The sequence below is a fragment of the Triticum urartu genome, chromosome 7A, assembly GCF_056163025.1.
Source record: "Triticum urartu cultivar PI428250 chromosome 7A, HENAU_Tu73, whole genome shotgun sequence".
In the NCBI taxonomy this organism is placed as follows: domain Eukaryota; kingdom Viridiplantae; phylum Streptophyta; class Magnoliopsida; order Poales; family Poaceae; genus Triticum; species Triticum urartu.
The window spans coordinates 53,505,077-53,522,533 of NC_141879.1; the positions used below are offsets into that span (position 1 = coordinate 53,505,077).

Below are 17,457 nucleotides of genomic sequence, written 5' to 3' on the forward strand. Positions count from 1 at the left end.
ACATTGTGGCCAGGTTCAGACCATCGATGCAGGTCTACCTTGCGATGATCCTCTTACAATACCAAGATGGTTCCAATGGTGTTTGTGTGTATATGAAACTAAACACCACCCACTAGAGCTTCCTAATTGATGTTTTGTGGCTTGAGAGTTCCTTGTGTGCCATCGTGGCCTCTTGGTCCTTATGTAGGTTATATATTGATTATGAGTGACCCCCTTCCTTATCCGCACAGAGTCCCTAGCCCGCACGGGGTAGGGCCTTTTAGAAGAAACCCTACTTACATAAAAATATCTTATCATGTCTTGTATTCATAAAAATACTTGTTCATTGTCGAGATGAACCATTTTATTTAAGTTTTCATGGGGTCTTAGTTATGACGTCTGGCATTGTGATTAATTACTTGGCAAATTATTTTATGTATAATCCTTTCAGGTTTTTTCCAGTAAGGGAAGCCCCAAATTTCCACTAGAAGGAATGAACAATGTTTTGCTCCGCCATATGAAAACCAAATACCCAAATGGCGCTGCTGGTCCTGCCGGTGTGCTTGCTGGCGGCCTCATCGTCGAAGGCTGAACTTCTGCACTAAACATTCTACTACTCCCTCGGTCCCATAATGGACAGAGGGAGTACTATATAAAGAAACAACATGTGAATTAAAATACAACATGTGATATGCTTAACGTATCACAGTTTCAACAGAAGCTATTAAGTGTCCCCAAGTTTAATCTTATTTAGTTTTAGCAAGATTTCTATATATCCCAGCTCAATATAACACCCCAGCAAATCAATAAGCTAGGGACCAGACATCTTTTGGCGCAACTTGACCTTCGATGAATTTCATTGCCGAGACCTTTTCAACTGTTTTCGTCACTATGGTAGTAGTGATGCTAACTCAATTAAGCAAACTGTTTTCGTCACTATGGTAGTAGTGATGCTAACTCAATTAAGCAATAAACTGTAGGAAACATAATGTGCCTTTGAGGTTCAACCATCTTTGCTTGCAATGTCATGACAAACAGTAGCAACATCACGACACCCAGAAGACAAGGAAGAAGGCAACTTTCTCAAAATTAACAATCAGCAACAAGTCATGTCATGTATTGAGTACTGTCTATCAAAAGATCAAATTAACATGACTTTTTTTGCGATTTAAATTAACACGACTTCAAAATGGTGCAAAGGTGCAATGGGAGGGAGCCTAGAAGAAGAGTCCATGAATAGGAACAAAATTTGGTGCGCAACAGACAAATTCAAGTAACTGCAAAAAATCTCAACGTGCTGGCAGGGCACCGCGCATGCATTTCAGGACAGGCAGCTTCAGTTCTTCCTCCAGCCGGTCGACGAAGAAGCCGATGAAGAATTCGCAGAGGACCTAGATCCACCACCAGGACGCCAGCGGTCAGTAGTAGAACCAGCTGGAGGAGCACCATCTGGCTGGCGGGATGGGGGGGCTTCTTGGCGCGCGGGAGGAGCATCTTGGCGGAGGGGACGGCGGCTCCAGCGGTCTGCTTCCGGGAGCGGGAGCGCCTCCTGGCGGAGGGAACGCACTTCCCGTGCATGAGGAGCCTCTTGGCGAGCATCCCAACGGTCTGCTGCTTCAGGTGCAACAGCCGTCCTCTGGCTGCTACCCTCGCCGCCACGTCTGTGCCGCGGGACAAACTTGTTAGAACCAGGAGCGGCTGGTGGTGCGATGGCAGCAGCAGGCCGCGCATCAGGTGGGTCCGCTGCTCTTAGGAGAGCCTCCCTTCTCTCTTTTTCCTTCTTCTCTTCCACCTCCCTTTCCTTCTCCCTCTGAATTGCTGCAATGGCGTCAAGCTTGAGTTTTATCTCCGCTTCCTCCCTCTTCTTCCTCTCTTCCTCTGCAAATCAATGAGGTGGTGTTATTGCCAATAATAAATAATACTTGATGATCAGCTAGAATGTGGTTTCCTTGCTTCCGATTGACACGAACAATACTTCCAGTTCACATGTTACCAACAACAATAAGAAGGTCCTAGCACTAAAGCTGGAATCACTAACCTTCACGTTTTCTAGCCTCCTCTTCCTCACGCACCCTTTGGATCCGTTGTTCCTCCATGTTCAGATAATACATCAATTTCCGTACAGTCTCCCTTTCACGCTTTCTTGAAGATATCAACTGACTAATCCTTTCTTCCCTCTCTTTCCTTAGGCTACTAAACTCAGCTTCACGGCGTTGGACAATTCTTTCCTGGAAAGCATTCTGAAATGGGAAGTTTTGAAAGGATTAACAAGATGGAAGGAAGGTAGTTTTCTGAGAAGGAAACAAATACATACTGAAAAAAGCTTATAGGTTGACAATACCCATATAATAAAGGAAAAAACTAAAAATGTTATATGCTGAAATACATGATGAATTTAAATATATCTATACTGGTGTTAATCAACCAAACAAGTTAAACACATCCGCAATCCATTCCGAGAACGTATAATCACTGCAACAACTGTACTCAACATTCCCTCTGTGGACAAATCGACTATATATTACTTATAAGCTTGGAAAGTAATGGAAAGCTGATTACAAACAAAAACATGACACCCGCTGCATTCTCTAACTACCACAAGGACAGAATCAGCACTGCTGAATGCAGTTGCAAGAAGGATGCATACCTTATGCTCCAACAATCGAGAAAGCCTAGTTTTCTCCTGCAAGTCACCCGTGTGGTGTTGCTTGCTGAGCTCAATCTCTCTCTGCCAAATAGAAATACATAATGAATGTGAGCATGCGAACAACAATTAGAATCTACATCTTGTAAACATCAAATAACAGCAAAAACAAACCAGCTGCTCTTGCTCATGAAGGATCTTTTCTTCCTCAAGGCGCTTTTGGAAGGCCTCCTCAATCAGTGGTGCTTCCTCCTGCCGTTTTGCCCTCTCCAAGTGATCCATTTTCTTTGCAAGCTTCTGCAGTTTTTTCTCCATCTCTTCAAGCTCCTTCACCCGTTGACTCCGTACCACCTCCATGGCGAATTGTTTTGTCATATCCTGCCAGGTGAGCACTCAATGTATTAGAAAAACATACACCAAAACAACAAATGTGCATACATGTGTATATGTACTGATTACAAACTGTAAGTGATAATAAGTTAGCTAAGTTCCCAGGACATTTAAGCAGCAATGTGCAGAAACAAATAATCCTGCACTTTACACACACCACCTGTAATTCATCTACAGCTGACTATCACCCTTCCTTAGGGGCACAGAAACAAATAGTCAAATGTCAATATGGCAGCTGACCATACAGAAATACAACCGTTATCAAAATTCTAATAGAAGGCATCCAGATTTTACCAATAAGCGGAATTAAGTTACATTCCAACAAAGTACGCAAACTATTAAAACATGACCAGTTAGCATGAAGCTGTAATTATTGGAAATCCAAAATAGCATCTTACCCCTTCAACGTGAATTTTGTCCCCGTTCTTAATTATTTTTTTAAAATCATTTATTATTTTTTCTGCTTCCAGGCGATCCTTTTCCTTTATTTCTCGACTGATCCTCTGCTGCTGCCTAAGTCTCTGGTCCTTCAAAAGCCTCTCCCTTTCTTCGTCTGCAGATTTCTTCTGGATACTCAATCTCTTTGACTCCTCTACTTTTTCCTGGAAATAGAAATGCATAAACCATAAACAAAGACTCCATAAAACAACCAAGAGTTAAGAGTAAGCAAATAGGAAACCTTTTCCAATATTTGACGCTCAAGGTCTTCTTTACGCTTTTCAATAATTGATTTCCTCGCAAGAAGCCTTTTATGTTCTTTCTCCACCACTCCAGCAAGACTGAAGTTTTCACCGAGTTTGGATGGTTTATGCACAGGTGGATGAATGAGACTCCTTGCTTTGTTTAGGGAATCAGTGAAGACACAGAGGTGACTACCAAGTGCATCAGATTCTATGTCCTGCAAAGAGAAATAAGTCAGATAACAACGAGTAGATGGAAATCATCTATTTATCTGTTAGGATGAGATGGAAATGAAAAAAACAACTGAATACAAGCAGGTTAAATTACAAATACTAATTATGAAATTGCATGAAACAATACACTCAATCAATCACCACATGTGGATGCCAAAATAAGTAAAAGAAACAACCAAGCAATCGGTATATTGTTTCTGTTAACAGACTAGCCTGCCTGACACATCATTACTTCCTCGAAGACCAGTCATGTCATGCTGCACCTATTTCTCATCTATAATATAGATAGATAAAAATGAAACCATTCACTATAAACAGTAAGTTCCTAAAAAAATCGAAAACCCAAGGGACAAGCCTCTTTGGCCAAGGAATATGAGTAGGCAAGACAAATAACATAAAACCGCAAGGCAGGCAATGCATCTGATCCTTATAACAAATAAACAGCAATGGAAAAATGAAGCCTTCAATGAGTACATTTTTAGAAGCCTAAGAAGGTAGCAGCAGTGGTCAGAATCAAGCTACATACCATTTTGCCAAAATGAACAGCTCCAGACAAATGGTTAACTTTCATAGCAACAAAATTATGCTTGACCGCATCAACAGACATCTTCTCCACGGCATTGATGTCAAAGAATGGGATCATTCTAGAGAGCATGTCAATCTTCATGGACTTGAAAATATGAGATGCCTGAAAATGGTTATAAAGAGAGTTGAGAAACATGTTTCACAAATAGTGATGTAAAGTTTGATAAAGTGGATACATATTAGCAACAAAAAAAAAGTGACAGGAACACATATCCTATGGCTAGTGGGACATAGCATAGGACCTGCTGCAGCACCCTCAGTGTTGTAAGCTTCTCCAATGAAGATTGGTACTGTGATAACTGAATTTCAGGAACTGAAGATGCGGCTGAAAGCTTTCCTCCGATCGTAGAAATCTTGGAAAGCAGAGGCTGCACTTTTGATGCTAGATCCAAAGGAAGGAACTCATGCTCCATAAGGTTGTATAGATCTTTCACTTCTTGGGAAGCACATGAAATCACACCTTTGGCAGCCTATTTTCATATCATAGTCAGAGAGAGAAACAGAGAGAGAGAGAGAGATGTCTGCGAGACAAATTGCATGATGTAGATTGCCAGCTAGTTGGCCAAAATACAACACAGCTATATAAAAACATAGAAAAACAACCCGACTATGTGACGACACAAAGAAAGAAGTGCTTTCATATTTTAGAAAATTGAAACATAAGCAATGCAAGTAAATTCTATCATCACATAAACAGAATAGCACATCAGGGATGCATCAACAGATGCCCTGTTCTGTGGACTTGCAGATCTAATATAAATTTCAGTATTATAAAGCTATCTAAAGCGATTGAACAGGTATTAGAGCATTGCAGGTGCAGGAGGTGATCGGGAAAAGAAAAGAAAAGAAGACGTTCTCTTGCCATGTAGGACAGATATGTGTGTATATCTTAGCATTGCTGCTTGATGAGGCATCAATGCTAAAAATGTGGTTATACATTATTCTGACTGTAAGGCAGCAAAAAGCAATCACTATCACGTAAGCGCCTACAAATAAATTATCCTCGTATACGAATGCTTGGTAACATGGACAACAAACCCCATAATAGCAGATTGCGTTCAAGATGCCCATATATGACAAAGACAAGACATGCTCAATGAGAATGAAATAATTTCGGAAGACTGAATCCATGTGATAACAGAGACATTAAACAGTTTAGCAGCATATAATAAAAAAAATAAAAGCAGCCAAAAAAGGATCCATGGCATACCAACTCCGAAAGAAGAGATGCTCTAGAAACCTGAAAAGTAAACAGGTGATTTATCAGAAAACAAATAATTAGATTATGGAAAATTATCTTAACTTGGAGAACAGATGGGAAGCAAACCATTTCTCTATTCTCACGCTTGGAGTCGAAGTTGAAATTGAAAAGGTTGGCCATATGCAAGCTACGGTCTTTTTCATTTTCAAGCTCAAGATGAGATGCACCATATTTATGGTCATATGGCTTAACAGAAAGTGCAGCGAGCAAAACAGAAGATGCTAGTAGTTGCAGATCCTTCTGAGTTAATTTTTTATTGAAGCTCTTCTGCAAGTTGAAAAGCTTCAGCCATGCATATGCATGATACAAGTGACTCTCAGATATCCAGAATATTTCAGTTAGTTTGGCACAATATACAACCAGGACAGATGGTTTTGGAGTCCTCTTAACCATGCTCATCAAGCCATGGATATCCTCCACAGATCGGAAGGCTTCCTGCAAGAACAAGACCACCGTTGGTGATTTTATTTCTTTAGCATTAAGATAAGATGAGTTCTGAAACAGACCTGCCATAGGGAAAGTTCTGTAGCAATTTTCAGTTGTTCAACCCTAGTATCAAGATAGAGCTGACAGGTTTCAGGGGCAGTCAGATCAGGACGATCTCGCTGGTCACGATATTTGTTCAAGTTTGCAAGATGGTTTCTAATGATCTCACACAACCTACGGAACTCAGTGGCTCTTTTATACTGTTTGCAAAATTGAAAAGCTTTGTGCGCAGTCATCTGCATATTGAAAAGTTCAAAATAACAGGCAGATTAGCTGGTGAAAGCATTCAGTAGATGATAATAAGAAACAGAAGGTAAATAACAGTAGTTACAGGAACCAAATAGTTGCTTCTGAAAAATTAGGGAGAGCACAAAAGAACCAGAAACAATAGCAAGTAAAAAGAATTCAGTAAAGAATACTATGTTCATGGAACCAAGTCTGTGCTACAGATTTCTTTTCAACGGAAATAATAGAGTACCTACATAATGAATTGGTTAAGTATGTGCAAAGGAATTAAATAGTTCATTTCACAAACAGTACATGCAAAAGGACAGAAATGTACATGCTGTCAAAACATAGGGGTTAAACCAACAACATTATTTTGAAAAGATGCATGAAGCTATGCTGCAGTATAAACTACCAGGGAGAAGTTTCTGAAATGTAATGACAGGCAGAATGGCTAGAGAAATCAAAAGACAATTGGCTGTTTGGTAGTGGAAAACCAGAACAGTGCCGGATCATTTGGTCCAGAGAGTCTAGAAACAGAGCATCACCTTGATGTTTCAGTTAACCATAAATGACAAAACCAAACAAATATAACTATGTTAATAATGGAGTGGCCACTAGGATAATGGCAAGGCAGTAAAATAGCTTACAGCATATAGCGCTTCAAGCTTTGAATTATTTCTCAGTATCTCGAGCACCGTCCTGTATGTCTCCCACAGAAACTTAAACCATGGAGTGACAAACTCCCTGTCAGATCGTTCTTTCCCTTTCTCCCCCCTGACATAACTGAGCATCAAGTCCTCTGGACGCTTGTCCGCTTCAAGATCTACGACATCCAGAGCATCTTCCAGTGCTTGTGCCCGATTCCTGGCTTCCTCGGCTTTCTCATTGGACAGCTGCATAAAGTGTTTTATGACCTCCTCCAAAGATGACACGTTGACTTGCTGGCAGACAATTCTGTACTGAATAAGACCATCTTTGGCAAATCTGCCTTGCCTTAGATCTACACACAGCTCTACATACTTCATCATGATCTTCTCAAGAGGCTTTTGCCATGACTTGTATCTTCTTGATGTAATGAGATCATGCAGTGCCTGCAGCGCTGCCTGCTTTTGTCCAACATGTATCAACTCTGCAGTAAATCAAAGGTGGTAAACAGTGTGAACATCTTTTAGTGAAATATATGAAACACTGCCCGAGATTTTGCATATAAGGAGAGTGACATTCGGAGAACCACTGATGACTATATTTTAGTATGAGAAGTCAACAACCGTATGGTGTAATTCCCCTGATACATAATAATCAGTTTAGATAAAGTGAAGCTTAAGGCTCAAGTTTGCCATTGCTGAACTGTGCTACATTGTGCTTTACTTTTATAATCTGCTGCCAAAAACCAGCCCTGAAACTAGTGATAAGTTGGTTAATCAAACACCAAAATAGGCAAGTGCTGGTTGGACGAGCCAGAATATCATAATCCACCGCAAAGTCAAACCCAGAATATCATAATCCACCGTAATGTCAAACGCAGACCAAGCCAGCAAATCATGAGCTTTTGCAAAGTTATGTGGTCTCAGTGGAAAAGGGAACAAAATGTACATGACAACAAGTGTAACTTATTATCCACTGAATGTCTCAAAACCATCCTAACTTCAATTCATTCTAACTAACAGGTTGGCACCCAGGCATTCAGGACAAAAAGGCCAACCAGCCTATGCAAAAGCCTGAAGAACCAAACGGCACATACAAGTTCAGTACTTTTAACAGAATCTAGCCTATGCAATACAAACTCATTGGTCATATGTGTCAAATGTAACCCTCAATAATACGATATAACGATCTGACATTGAAGATTGAACTAACAAATCTGGATTAGAACCTAATCGCCGCCCTAAGTTAACGTATGCATCACAGCAGCACCCGCGCAACAACAACAATCGGAGACCAATGCGGATGAAATTGAGGGGGGCAAAACTCAGACGGATCACGGGGACTCACCCTCCGCTCTCTTGAGAGCGTTCTCAGGCTTGGCGAAGGTCGACATTGCCGACGCGCGCGGGGGCTCTCCGGGGGCGATCTACACCTGCAATACGCATCCACGAACAACATCAGAAGCCGGATTGATTAGCACGCGGATTCACGGCACGTCGACGGCGAAACACGCGTCGGACACCGACATCCGAACCCGAGAAAAAAACCGCCGGAAAACGTCGCGGCAGCCAACGTCGGGCGAGACAGGGCGTCGTGGAGCGGTGGTGGCGGCCGGGGATGGGAGGCGAAGGTACCTGCGGATCACCGGAGACGAGGGGCGCGCACGGGGCGCAGGGGCGGCGGAAGCGGGGGCGACGGCGGCGATCAGGAGGCGGCGGGGGAGGTGGCGGCGGCGCGGAGGAGGTTAGGTTTTTCGTTTTATGTGACGAGGAGATTGGGTTTTTGAAGGAGTACTTCTCAAGAATTTTCGACGCCTACGGCGAGACAGTCGCGAACCGACGCCGAGACTGGATGGACGCGCGGGATTTCTTCGCTCACGTCGCGATCGACGGCTCGGATTGAACTAGAGCTCCACCGTGCTTCTTCAGGTTGGCATCTACAACGCTGATTCTCAAACTGCTCGACTGTCTGGACCACACAGTTTATACGTGTTATGTCATTCAATGCAGTTCTGAATAGATCAGGTTGGCATCTACAACGCTGATTCTCAAACTGCTCGACTGTCTGGACCACACAGTTTATACGTGTTATGTCATTCAATGCAGTTCTGAATAGATCCATAAAGCAGTTTGAACGTATTTTCTCTCACAAACAGGAAACAGATTAGGGGACTTTGCGGGTGTCCGAACAGTAGAAGCGTCCGCTTCCAACCAACCTGTCTCACCCAAAACCTACTCTTCTTAACCGTGTGCATTCCTGCCTGCGCCAGCTGCCCGCATTCATGCCGCTTAGTATTGACGCCGGTCCAGAGCGGACGTGACCGCTCCATATAGCTTCCGAAGAATTTGACGCCTACGACAAGACACAAGGCAGTAATGAACCGACGCCAAGACTGGATGGACACGCGAGATTTCTTTGCTTACCTCGTGATCGACAGCCGGATTAAACGGGAGCTCCACCGTGCTTCTTCGGGTTTTTTTTTTCATATGCTTCTTCATGGTTGTTGCCATTAAGTTTTTAAAAAAGGTTGTTGTCATTAACTAAGGATGTGTTTGATTCGGTACCGTCAAAAAAAGTTGTGTTAGATTCGAGTCATCAAGGAACGTAACGGGGTCGTTCCGCACCCGGGGGGTCGTTCTTGTGTTTAGTCCGATCGAGGGAACAAAATCTGCTTGTTCCTTGGAACGACATATCCCCCTCGGATTCGGAATTCTCTGGTACCTCCAAATCAAAGGAACCACACCGAATGCCTCACGTCTCTTGCTTTCTCCTTGGCCCTGCCCTTCTCTCCCACGACAGAGCCATGCTCTAGCCACCACCCTCCCCTCATCTCTTATAGTCAGGCAGATCCTCAGGTTGGACTAGGAAGGAGATGAGTGTTGCAAGCGTTGGCGAGATCCTCGAGTGGAAGTAGCCCTGGCGAGATCCTTCAGCAGAAGGACGGAGCACTTGCAGCGTGTCTCGAAGGCGTTGATGCTAACGAATCCTGCTAGGAGGAGAAGCCCACCTACGCCGGTGCCGCCCACCATGGATGTGTAGGGATATGCGCCAACTGCAAGTGATATGCAGGAAGCATCGATGAGCCTCACCAACAAATAGATGCGGTCGGAGCAATTTTAGGGGCAGCATGATCTGGGCATGGTGGTTGATTTAGTAGTTGCTAAATGCCCGCATTACTTTGACGTGAGCATTTGATCCGGGCACAGAAGCCCTGACTTGAGTGATATCCAATCCACCCTCAGCCACTGGTAGAGCTAGGTAAAATCGTTTGGGGGGTGGGGCAAATATAGAAAATACGGATGTTTTGGGGGGGGGGGGAGGGCAAAAGTCTATATTTCTTCTAATCTTCTCCTCCAATTTTTTTCCTTCACAAAATTTACCAAGGCTGGGGGGGGGGGGGGCATGGCCCCTGCAACCCACAATATAGCTCTGCCGCTGCCCTCAGCTCCTATTCCCAACCCTAGCCGTCGCCTTCAAAGTCTCCTCCATGCTCCCACCTCGGTCCCAGCAATTTATAAGGTATGAAGGCTTGCAAGAAAGCCTTATTAGTCTCACATCTCCTTTTCAAGGATGACTCCTATGATGGCAAATATTTCAATGATACTAGCCTCCATCGGGAAATTGATGACTATTACATTGCTTGGGAACAGATGGTTGGTGGAGGCAAGTTTGGTCTTTTTCCAGCCTGTAACCCAGTTAACTAAAGACTAGAGGTTTATATTATTCTTGATATATACACGACCGAAGTTATTGCTAACAAGTATCTTGGATACTTGGCATACCCCTTATAGTTGGGGTAGACAAATCACAATACTTTCAACATCTTATGACATACTTTGTATAAAACTTATTTGCTGGAAAGAGAAACTGATTTCCTTTAGTTGTAAAAAAGTACTCCATCCATCTCAAATAAGTGTCTCAGCTTTATACTAATTTTGCAAAGTTGTACTAAAGTTGAAACACTTATTTTGGGACGAAGGGAGTATTAATTAAAAATATCATCAAAGCAATTTCGGACTATGCAATATCACCCAAACATATATGCAAAAGGGGGCCTAAATACTGCAATGTTCCAATTATAGTAGGGAGATGATAACCAGCAAAAACATGTGCATAGTTTTGCATGGTGGACGATATCATTTTAAGAAAATAAGGAGGCATGGGTTTCAAATATATGGAATGTTTTAATCAGTTATGTTATCTAAGTAGTGGTCTTGCCTACTCTTTAAATCAGATTCTCTATATGCCCGACAATACAAACTCTATAAACCAAATTATTTTCAGCAGTCCTTTAGTTTCATTGGCAAGGGCACCTCCCAAATTCCACTAAGAGAAACACACGGTATATTTTCGGTACGGTATAACAAAACCAAAATGAAAACAAGACAAGAACAACAATCCAAGGCTTTTCCCCTCTCTGAGATAAATACAAAGTAACACGTATTTGTATCTGTAGTGCACAAGGAAGCTAAACTTGCCAGGTTGTTTGCTGAAAACTGACACTGCAGGCGACACTAACTTCAGAGTTACGGTAAAGCATGTGTAGTGTAGCAGTTAATGAAAAAACATATGTACTTGCTAAAGCATGTGCAAGCTCGCTCCACCGCCGTTGACAGCATCATCGGGACACCGAGCGGGTGCGAGGAGTTGGGTAGAATTCGCACCACCGCCGCCAACAACATCATCGAGAATATCTGAGCAAGTGCCAAGGGTTAGCTCCAGCAGACGACGCTACCGTGAGGACTCCCCACATAGGTAGAGAGGTAGAGATGTTGCCGTAACGTAGGTTATGCAGGATGCCTGCTAGACGGAGCCATACGGCCACTTGAGCTCGCTAGAGACAATGAGGTCGGCCTAGGGGCACTTAGTGGGCTTGCTTTGTGGGGCGCCGTAGCTGGTAGTTCAACCCTACTTGCATCTTGAGTTACGATTACTACTTACTATTACAAAGAAAGTTTAGCCCAGGTGCCTGTGCAACTGGGAATGTTCACGTTGATTGGCCGTCGTGAGCACCAGATATTCAGTGGGCTCTAGGTATTGCTCCCCCGATGTCTCCTATTCTTAAGTTAACTGTATGTTTGCTACCTTGCATATTGTTGCCCTTGCAATTGGTGTATAGGAGAAGTACGTGGAACTGTGAAGCATGGAGACAGTGCCCTCGCTTAGTGGTGGTATATGTAGGCATTGTTAACCACTCATGTTGTGGTAGAGAGAAAAATTTATCGTGGATCAATGCATGATTTTTTTAATTAAAGGTCTTCATAAGTAACGGTGAAATATGGTGCATGTGACGTGTTTTTAATCAACTTCGTTCATACTTCTCCATACATTGTACTCCCTCCGGTTTATTAGGCTCCCTCGTATGGTGGGCCAAAATTTGACCATAAATTAAACTAATAAAATCTAAATTATATGTTACAAAAATATATCATGGAAAACCTCTTTCGAATAAAAGTCCAACAATATACTTTTTGTACTATATACTTCATATCTTGTTAATTGCATGTATGGTCAAAATTTGACTCCAAATATGAGTGGGGCCAATAAGGCCAGATAGAATACGCTTACACATTTCTAGCATGTTTGGATTGATGCCAAAAATTGCCAAATATTGGTTAGTGATTTTTCCAGCCTCACACGAAGTTGCCAAGTTTTGTTAAGTATTGGCATTGCCAGTTTTTTGCTTGCCAATGCATTGGCTAGCCAAATTTTCTTAGCAAATCAAGCATGCTCTTCAATTTCCGCTAGACCAAGAATCGAAGCCCGTTAGATTATGTTCCAATCTCCAAGCGCAGTAACAGATCTTACACTACCACCACCATGATTTGAGCTCTTGAAATAATAGCCCGTCGGAGATGCCAATTGGAACACACATGCATGCGCAATTCATTAACCGATGAGAAACGGAAATTAGGGTTCAATCAAATGTGCGCCCGTGCGCGATTGTGTGAGAGAAATAAATAAGGGGAGGAGGAAGAGATAAAAGACCTTGTGGAGGTGGAGATGGCTACTAGTGACGACAATCATGATGAGGTGGTTGGTTATTGCTGCCATTCCCTCTCTTCCTTCGGAGGTGTGTAACTCGACGCGCTTCTATGTCGGTTCGCTAGTATACTCCTATTTCACTTCTTGTCTTCCAGTTTGCTTACTCCACTTTGCAGAAAATCTGCGGGAACCGATGTGGCGTATGCTTGAGAACCCATCTAGAGGTTTTCCCGGACCGGGCACTGTCCGAAGGTCCAAGGGAGAAGAAAGGCTTAAGTAGACACCTCTGCTGGAATTTTCAAACTCATGTCTGAATTTCTATATATCGAGCCTCACTCCATTGTATACTTCATCAAAATAAATTTTCAACACTTACCTCAGCTATCTATGTATGCACGTACTTGGCAAGTATTTTTGTAATTGTTTAAACTAGCCAAAATATTTCCTCAATCACAAAACTTTCATTACGTTTTCCGTGAGTTCCTATCTTAATTGTGTTCTAGATAACTTCTTAGTCCAAACTGGGTCAGCACACAAACGCTAGGCTAGCTTAACGAAACAATTCTACTCTAGACAAATTGGACATTACCTTGCAGAATCATGTTGACAGTGGGGCGAAGCTAGCCTAAAAAATCTCGGGTGCGCAACTTCGATATTAACTTTAAAATATATGGGATATAAACAAAAAAGGACTATAGTAGGAGGGTTGCGTTTATGAGCTCGGGCTAATCTTTTCCTATGGTGAAGAGTATATTAAAAAGATATCAACAAATCTAAATGTTTTAGCAGCAAAGATGCTCTAGTTTTCTAGGTGCATGCAAAATTTCGCGGTCATATGACCTCAGGGCAGCTCTGACAAAAACCAAATATTAAAAAACGGTTTGAAAATTCAGATATTGGAGCTTCAAAAAAGGCTGACAAGCTTATGCATGCCCTGCACCCATGGAAGGAGCTCGAGTTGGACCCAAAATCAGAGCCTTTCACTCTGCTTTGCCTGAGTTAGAGGGGAGATGGGCAAAGGGGTTCGGATATATTTGGGGCCACCCGATCTAGCTTTGATGGTTCTCTAGTGAGCCAGATTAATCGTTGATGAGCCCAAGTTGGGTAGGTTGATGGACGAAACAGTGATATTAAAAGGTTAGTTATAAACTCCTTCTCGATTTGTTGCAAAGACATGGATACACGTTGTGATGATTCTGGAGGTTTGCTGTAAATATTGCATTCATGCTACAAACAATTTTTCGTGTTGTTGCAAACGTTGATTACATGATGCATGGATGATTCTTCCGACATAGTTTGATGTGGCTAGTACGTGGGCATTGGTTGCAATTACACACAACAAATGCGCTTGATGGGTGTGTTTGAAATGCTTCGAGGTTTCTCACATTTGTTTTCACATACCGTGAGAAAAACAAAATGGCGATGATGTTGCATACATATTTTTTATTTACTTTTTTGCAATTTTGCTAATGCAACGATAGAACGCTCCAAATTATTTGGCCCTTACACGGGCGTTATGACAGATGATCCCACGTGTCAGTCTCCCTCGCTAAAATTCCCCAATTTCCCCAAATTATAAGGTAGCCATGCTCTCGTAGCCAGTGATAAGGTGGCCATTCCAGCAATGCTGGAGCCTCTGCCGCGCCATTCGCTTTAGCCATGCGAGCTCCAACCTTGCGCACTCCCTGCACCTCCTCGCGGACATGCATGCCGCCGAGATGTGCCCCAGCACGGCCGTTCCTCCCACTGGTCGCTGCACACGCTAGCTGACGCTGAGGAGCTCCTCCTCAATCCTGTCGCGCTCCGCGGCCCGCCGTGGGCAGCGACGCCCAAGCCAAGCAACTGGAGCTGTCGGGACAGGCCGCGAAGGCACGACACTGCGGCGAGTCAGCTTGTGTCTAGCATCGGGACCACTCAAGAGGCTTGGCCGGAGATGGCGCGACCGGGTGAGGACGTGGGTGGACCGGCGGCTCGGTGACTCATTCCCCGTGGCGACCGGAGAGGCACATCCTAGCTCGGCAGCTTGCCTGCTCTGGCCGTTCATGCTTCCCGGGCCGACAGCGGGTTGCCCTCTGCTCGAGTTCCAATCCCGTTGCTCGGCCGTTCGTGCTGCATGGGTCCAGACGTTTAGTCACAACTGCTAATCGCCAACAGTCAAATGGTTGGCTGCCAGGGCATCAGAATATGTTCACGTTGTTCCAAAGCTGGCCGCACCATTAACCCTGTCCATCCTAGGTATTCCTCTCCCGGTGTATCCTATTCTTAAGCTAACTCTCTGCTTCTGTTGCATTATTGTTGCTCTAGCAGTTGGTGTATGGGAGAAATCCATTGAAATGACTCGTGAAGCTTGAAGAGAATCCATCACTCGCTGGGTGGTGTTATATGTAGGCATTGTTAGCCATCGTTGGCCCCTCATGTCGTGGTGGAAAGAAACGTTTATCCTAGATCAATGCATGAGATATTTTGTATTGAATGCCTTCATAAATATTGGTCGTTTATGGTGCATGTGATGTGCTTTTATTCAACTCCTTTTCTTCTCTGTCGGTTGACTAATACGAATGACTACTGGCTACTGGCTACTGGCTACGTGCCTTGTGGTGATCTTATATAATATAAATACTAGCAAAAGGGTCCGTGCGTTGCAACGGGAGAACACAACACGAAAGGCACTAGAATCAGGCTATGAAGATGTGATTGACATCTTGAGCAGGAACATTAGCTGCCTTGTCTTCATGTGTTCTCGTAACATCAGACTCCCTCGTGCGTCCAGACGATGCAATTCTTAATTGGTTCCAAGCTTATGTGCAAAATCGTCGATGAGTTGTGCTTGAGATCCATCGTGCAAACATACGTGAGAATGAGATAAGGACTTTTAAAAAGCCATTTGGAAAACCTAAATTTGACGGTGTTATCGCCTCTTGATTTCCTAAGGGACACTCTGAAATATTCTTTGCCCAAAACGTAGTATGTTGCCATGAGTACTATTTCTTTTTTCAAAACAAAATTGAACCAGAACGCAAAAAAATAAATCTAGCACAATATAAATAATGAACTGTTGCCTGGATTTTTTTTTATGTTTAAGACTTAATGTGGAAGATCATTGTATGTTATGTACTGCACTGAATGGCCCTCATGGCCATTGGTAAAGACATAAGGGACATGCAACATGCAGGGGTCATGGCCTGAAGGAAGGAACTTTTAGTGTTTTTTTTCCTGCTAACCACATACCTGCCGCATTGATGATGAGGTCGTGCTTGAGATTCATTGGTGAAAATAGTCCAGGATGAGATAAGAATTTTTAGAAGACCATTTGGAAATTTTAAGACGTGCCGACATTATCACCGCTTGATGTTCTAAGGCACCACCCTGAAACTTCTTTGGCCAAGCAACTTCCATTTCTTTGATGGGCATTTCCTGACTTATACTAATGAATCCTCCACCTCGCCTGGACCTAGCTCTATACATGGTTTGTTTCATGACCAGTAGAACAATATCTAATACATTGCCAAACTAGACCAGATAAAACTGTGAATGGAGGCAAATTAGACCTTTATTCATTTTTCTTAATTTGTGGTTAATGGAAAATGCCTGAATTTCTTGTTTAATACTCCCTCCGTTCCAAATTACTCGTCGTGGTTTTAGTTATAATGGTAAGTATATTTCATATTGCTATAAATAATTGTAACACTTGTATGCTTGGACTTTTGATGCCAGACCAAAATATGATGCTTGTGTGAGCGCCGCGAGTGGCTGGTGATGCGCAAAAGGCCAAACACCCTCGAGTAGGCTATTTTTCCAATTGTCCAACAGCAAAATTCCAGTTGGTATACTCAAGTTTCAACCAGACTCACATCCCACACGAAATGATGAATAGCTTTGATTTTCAGTCCTATTCTCGCACATTTTATTTTATTGAGACATAAGGCTCGTAGACTTATGTAGAACACAAGAAAACAGAAGAGACTAAACCAAAGACAATTTAAGGCTACCACATTTTACCATGTAGCTGGTAGTGGCCATACTCCACCATTTAATTTGTGCAAAAGTAAAGAAGTAGCCAAGATGAACACTTTGGCTGTAATCAGTTGAAAGACGATTGCACAACCGGCTGGATTGGAAACCATCATGTATAGATTGTATATTAGATGTAAGCAATACAGATCACTATATATAACTTGCAGTCTCCTTTCTTAACTGACGTGTGCACTCCAAAGTAATGCAGGAATTAGCTATTTTACATGGGAATAAAGTATTAGGGGAGCCATGATTTATATACCAACAAAGAGTATGCAGATACTACAACTTTCATTGAGCCATTTTTTATCTGTATTGATTTCGAT

The 17,457-nt window shown here is 42.9% G+C and overlaps 1 protein-coding gene across 1 annotated transcript; it reads right to left on the reverse strand.

Annotated features, from left to right (window-relative positions):
- Window positions 1-1,068: 1,068 nt before the first annotated feature.
- LOC125524398 (eukaryotic translation initiation factor 3 subunit A-like) lies at window positions 1,069-9,016 on the reverse strand. The gene is made up of 14 exons (XM_048689452.2): window positions 8,767-9,016; window positions 8,480-8,564; window positions 7,135-7,616; window positions 6,280-6,495; window positions 5,840-6,208; window positions 5,723-5,752; window positions 4,755-4,982; window positions 4,454-4,615; window positions 3,693-3,911; window positions 3,412-3,615; window positions 2,798-3,001; window positions 2,627-2,707; window positions 2,018-2,219; window positions 1,069-1,857 (listed from the first exon to the last, which is right to left on the reverse strand). Exons 2-14 carry the CDS (start codon window positions 8,523-8,525, stop codon window positions 1,316-1,318), a joined length of 2,985 nt encoding a protein of 994 aa, XP_048545409.2. The 5' UTR covers window positions 8,526-8,564; window positions 8,767-9,016; the 3' UTR covers window positions 1,069-1,315.
- Between the last annotated feature and the right edge of the window lie 8,441 nt (window positions 9,017-17,457).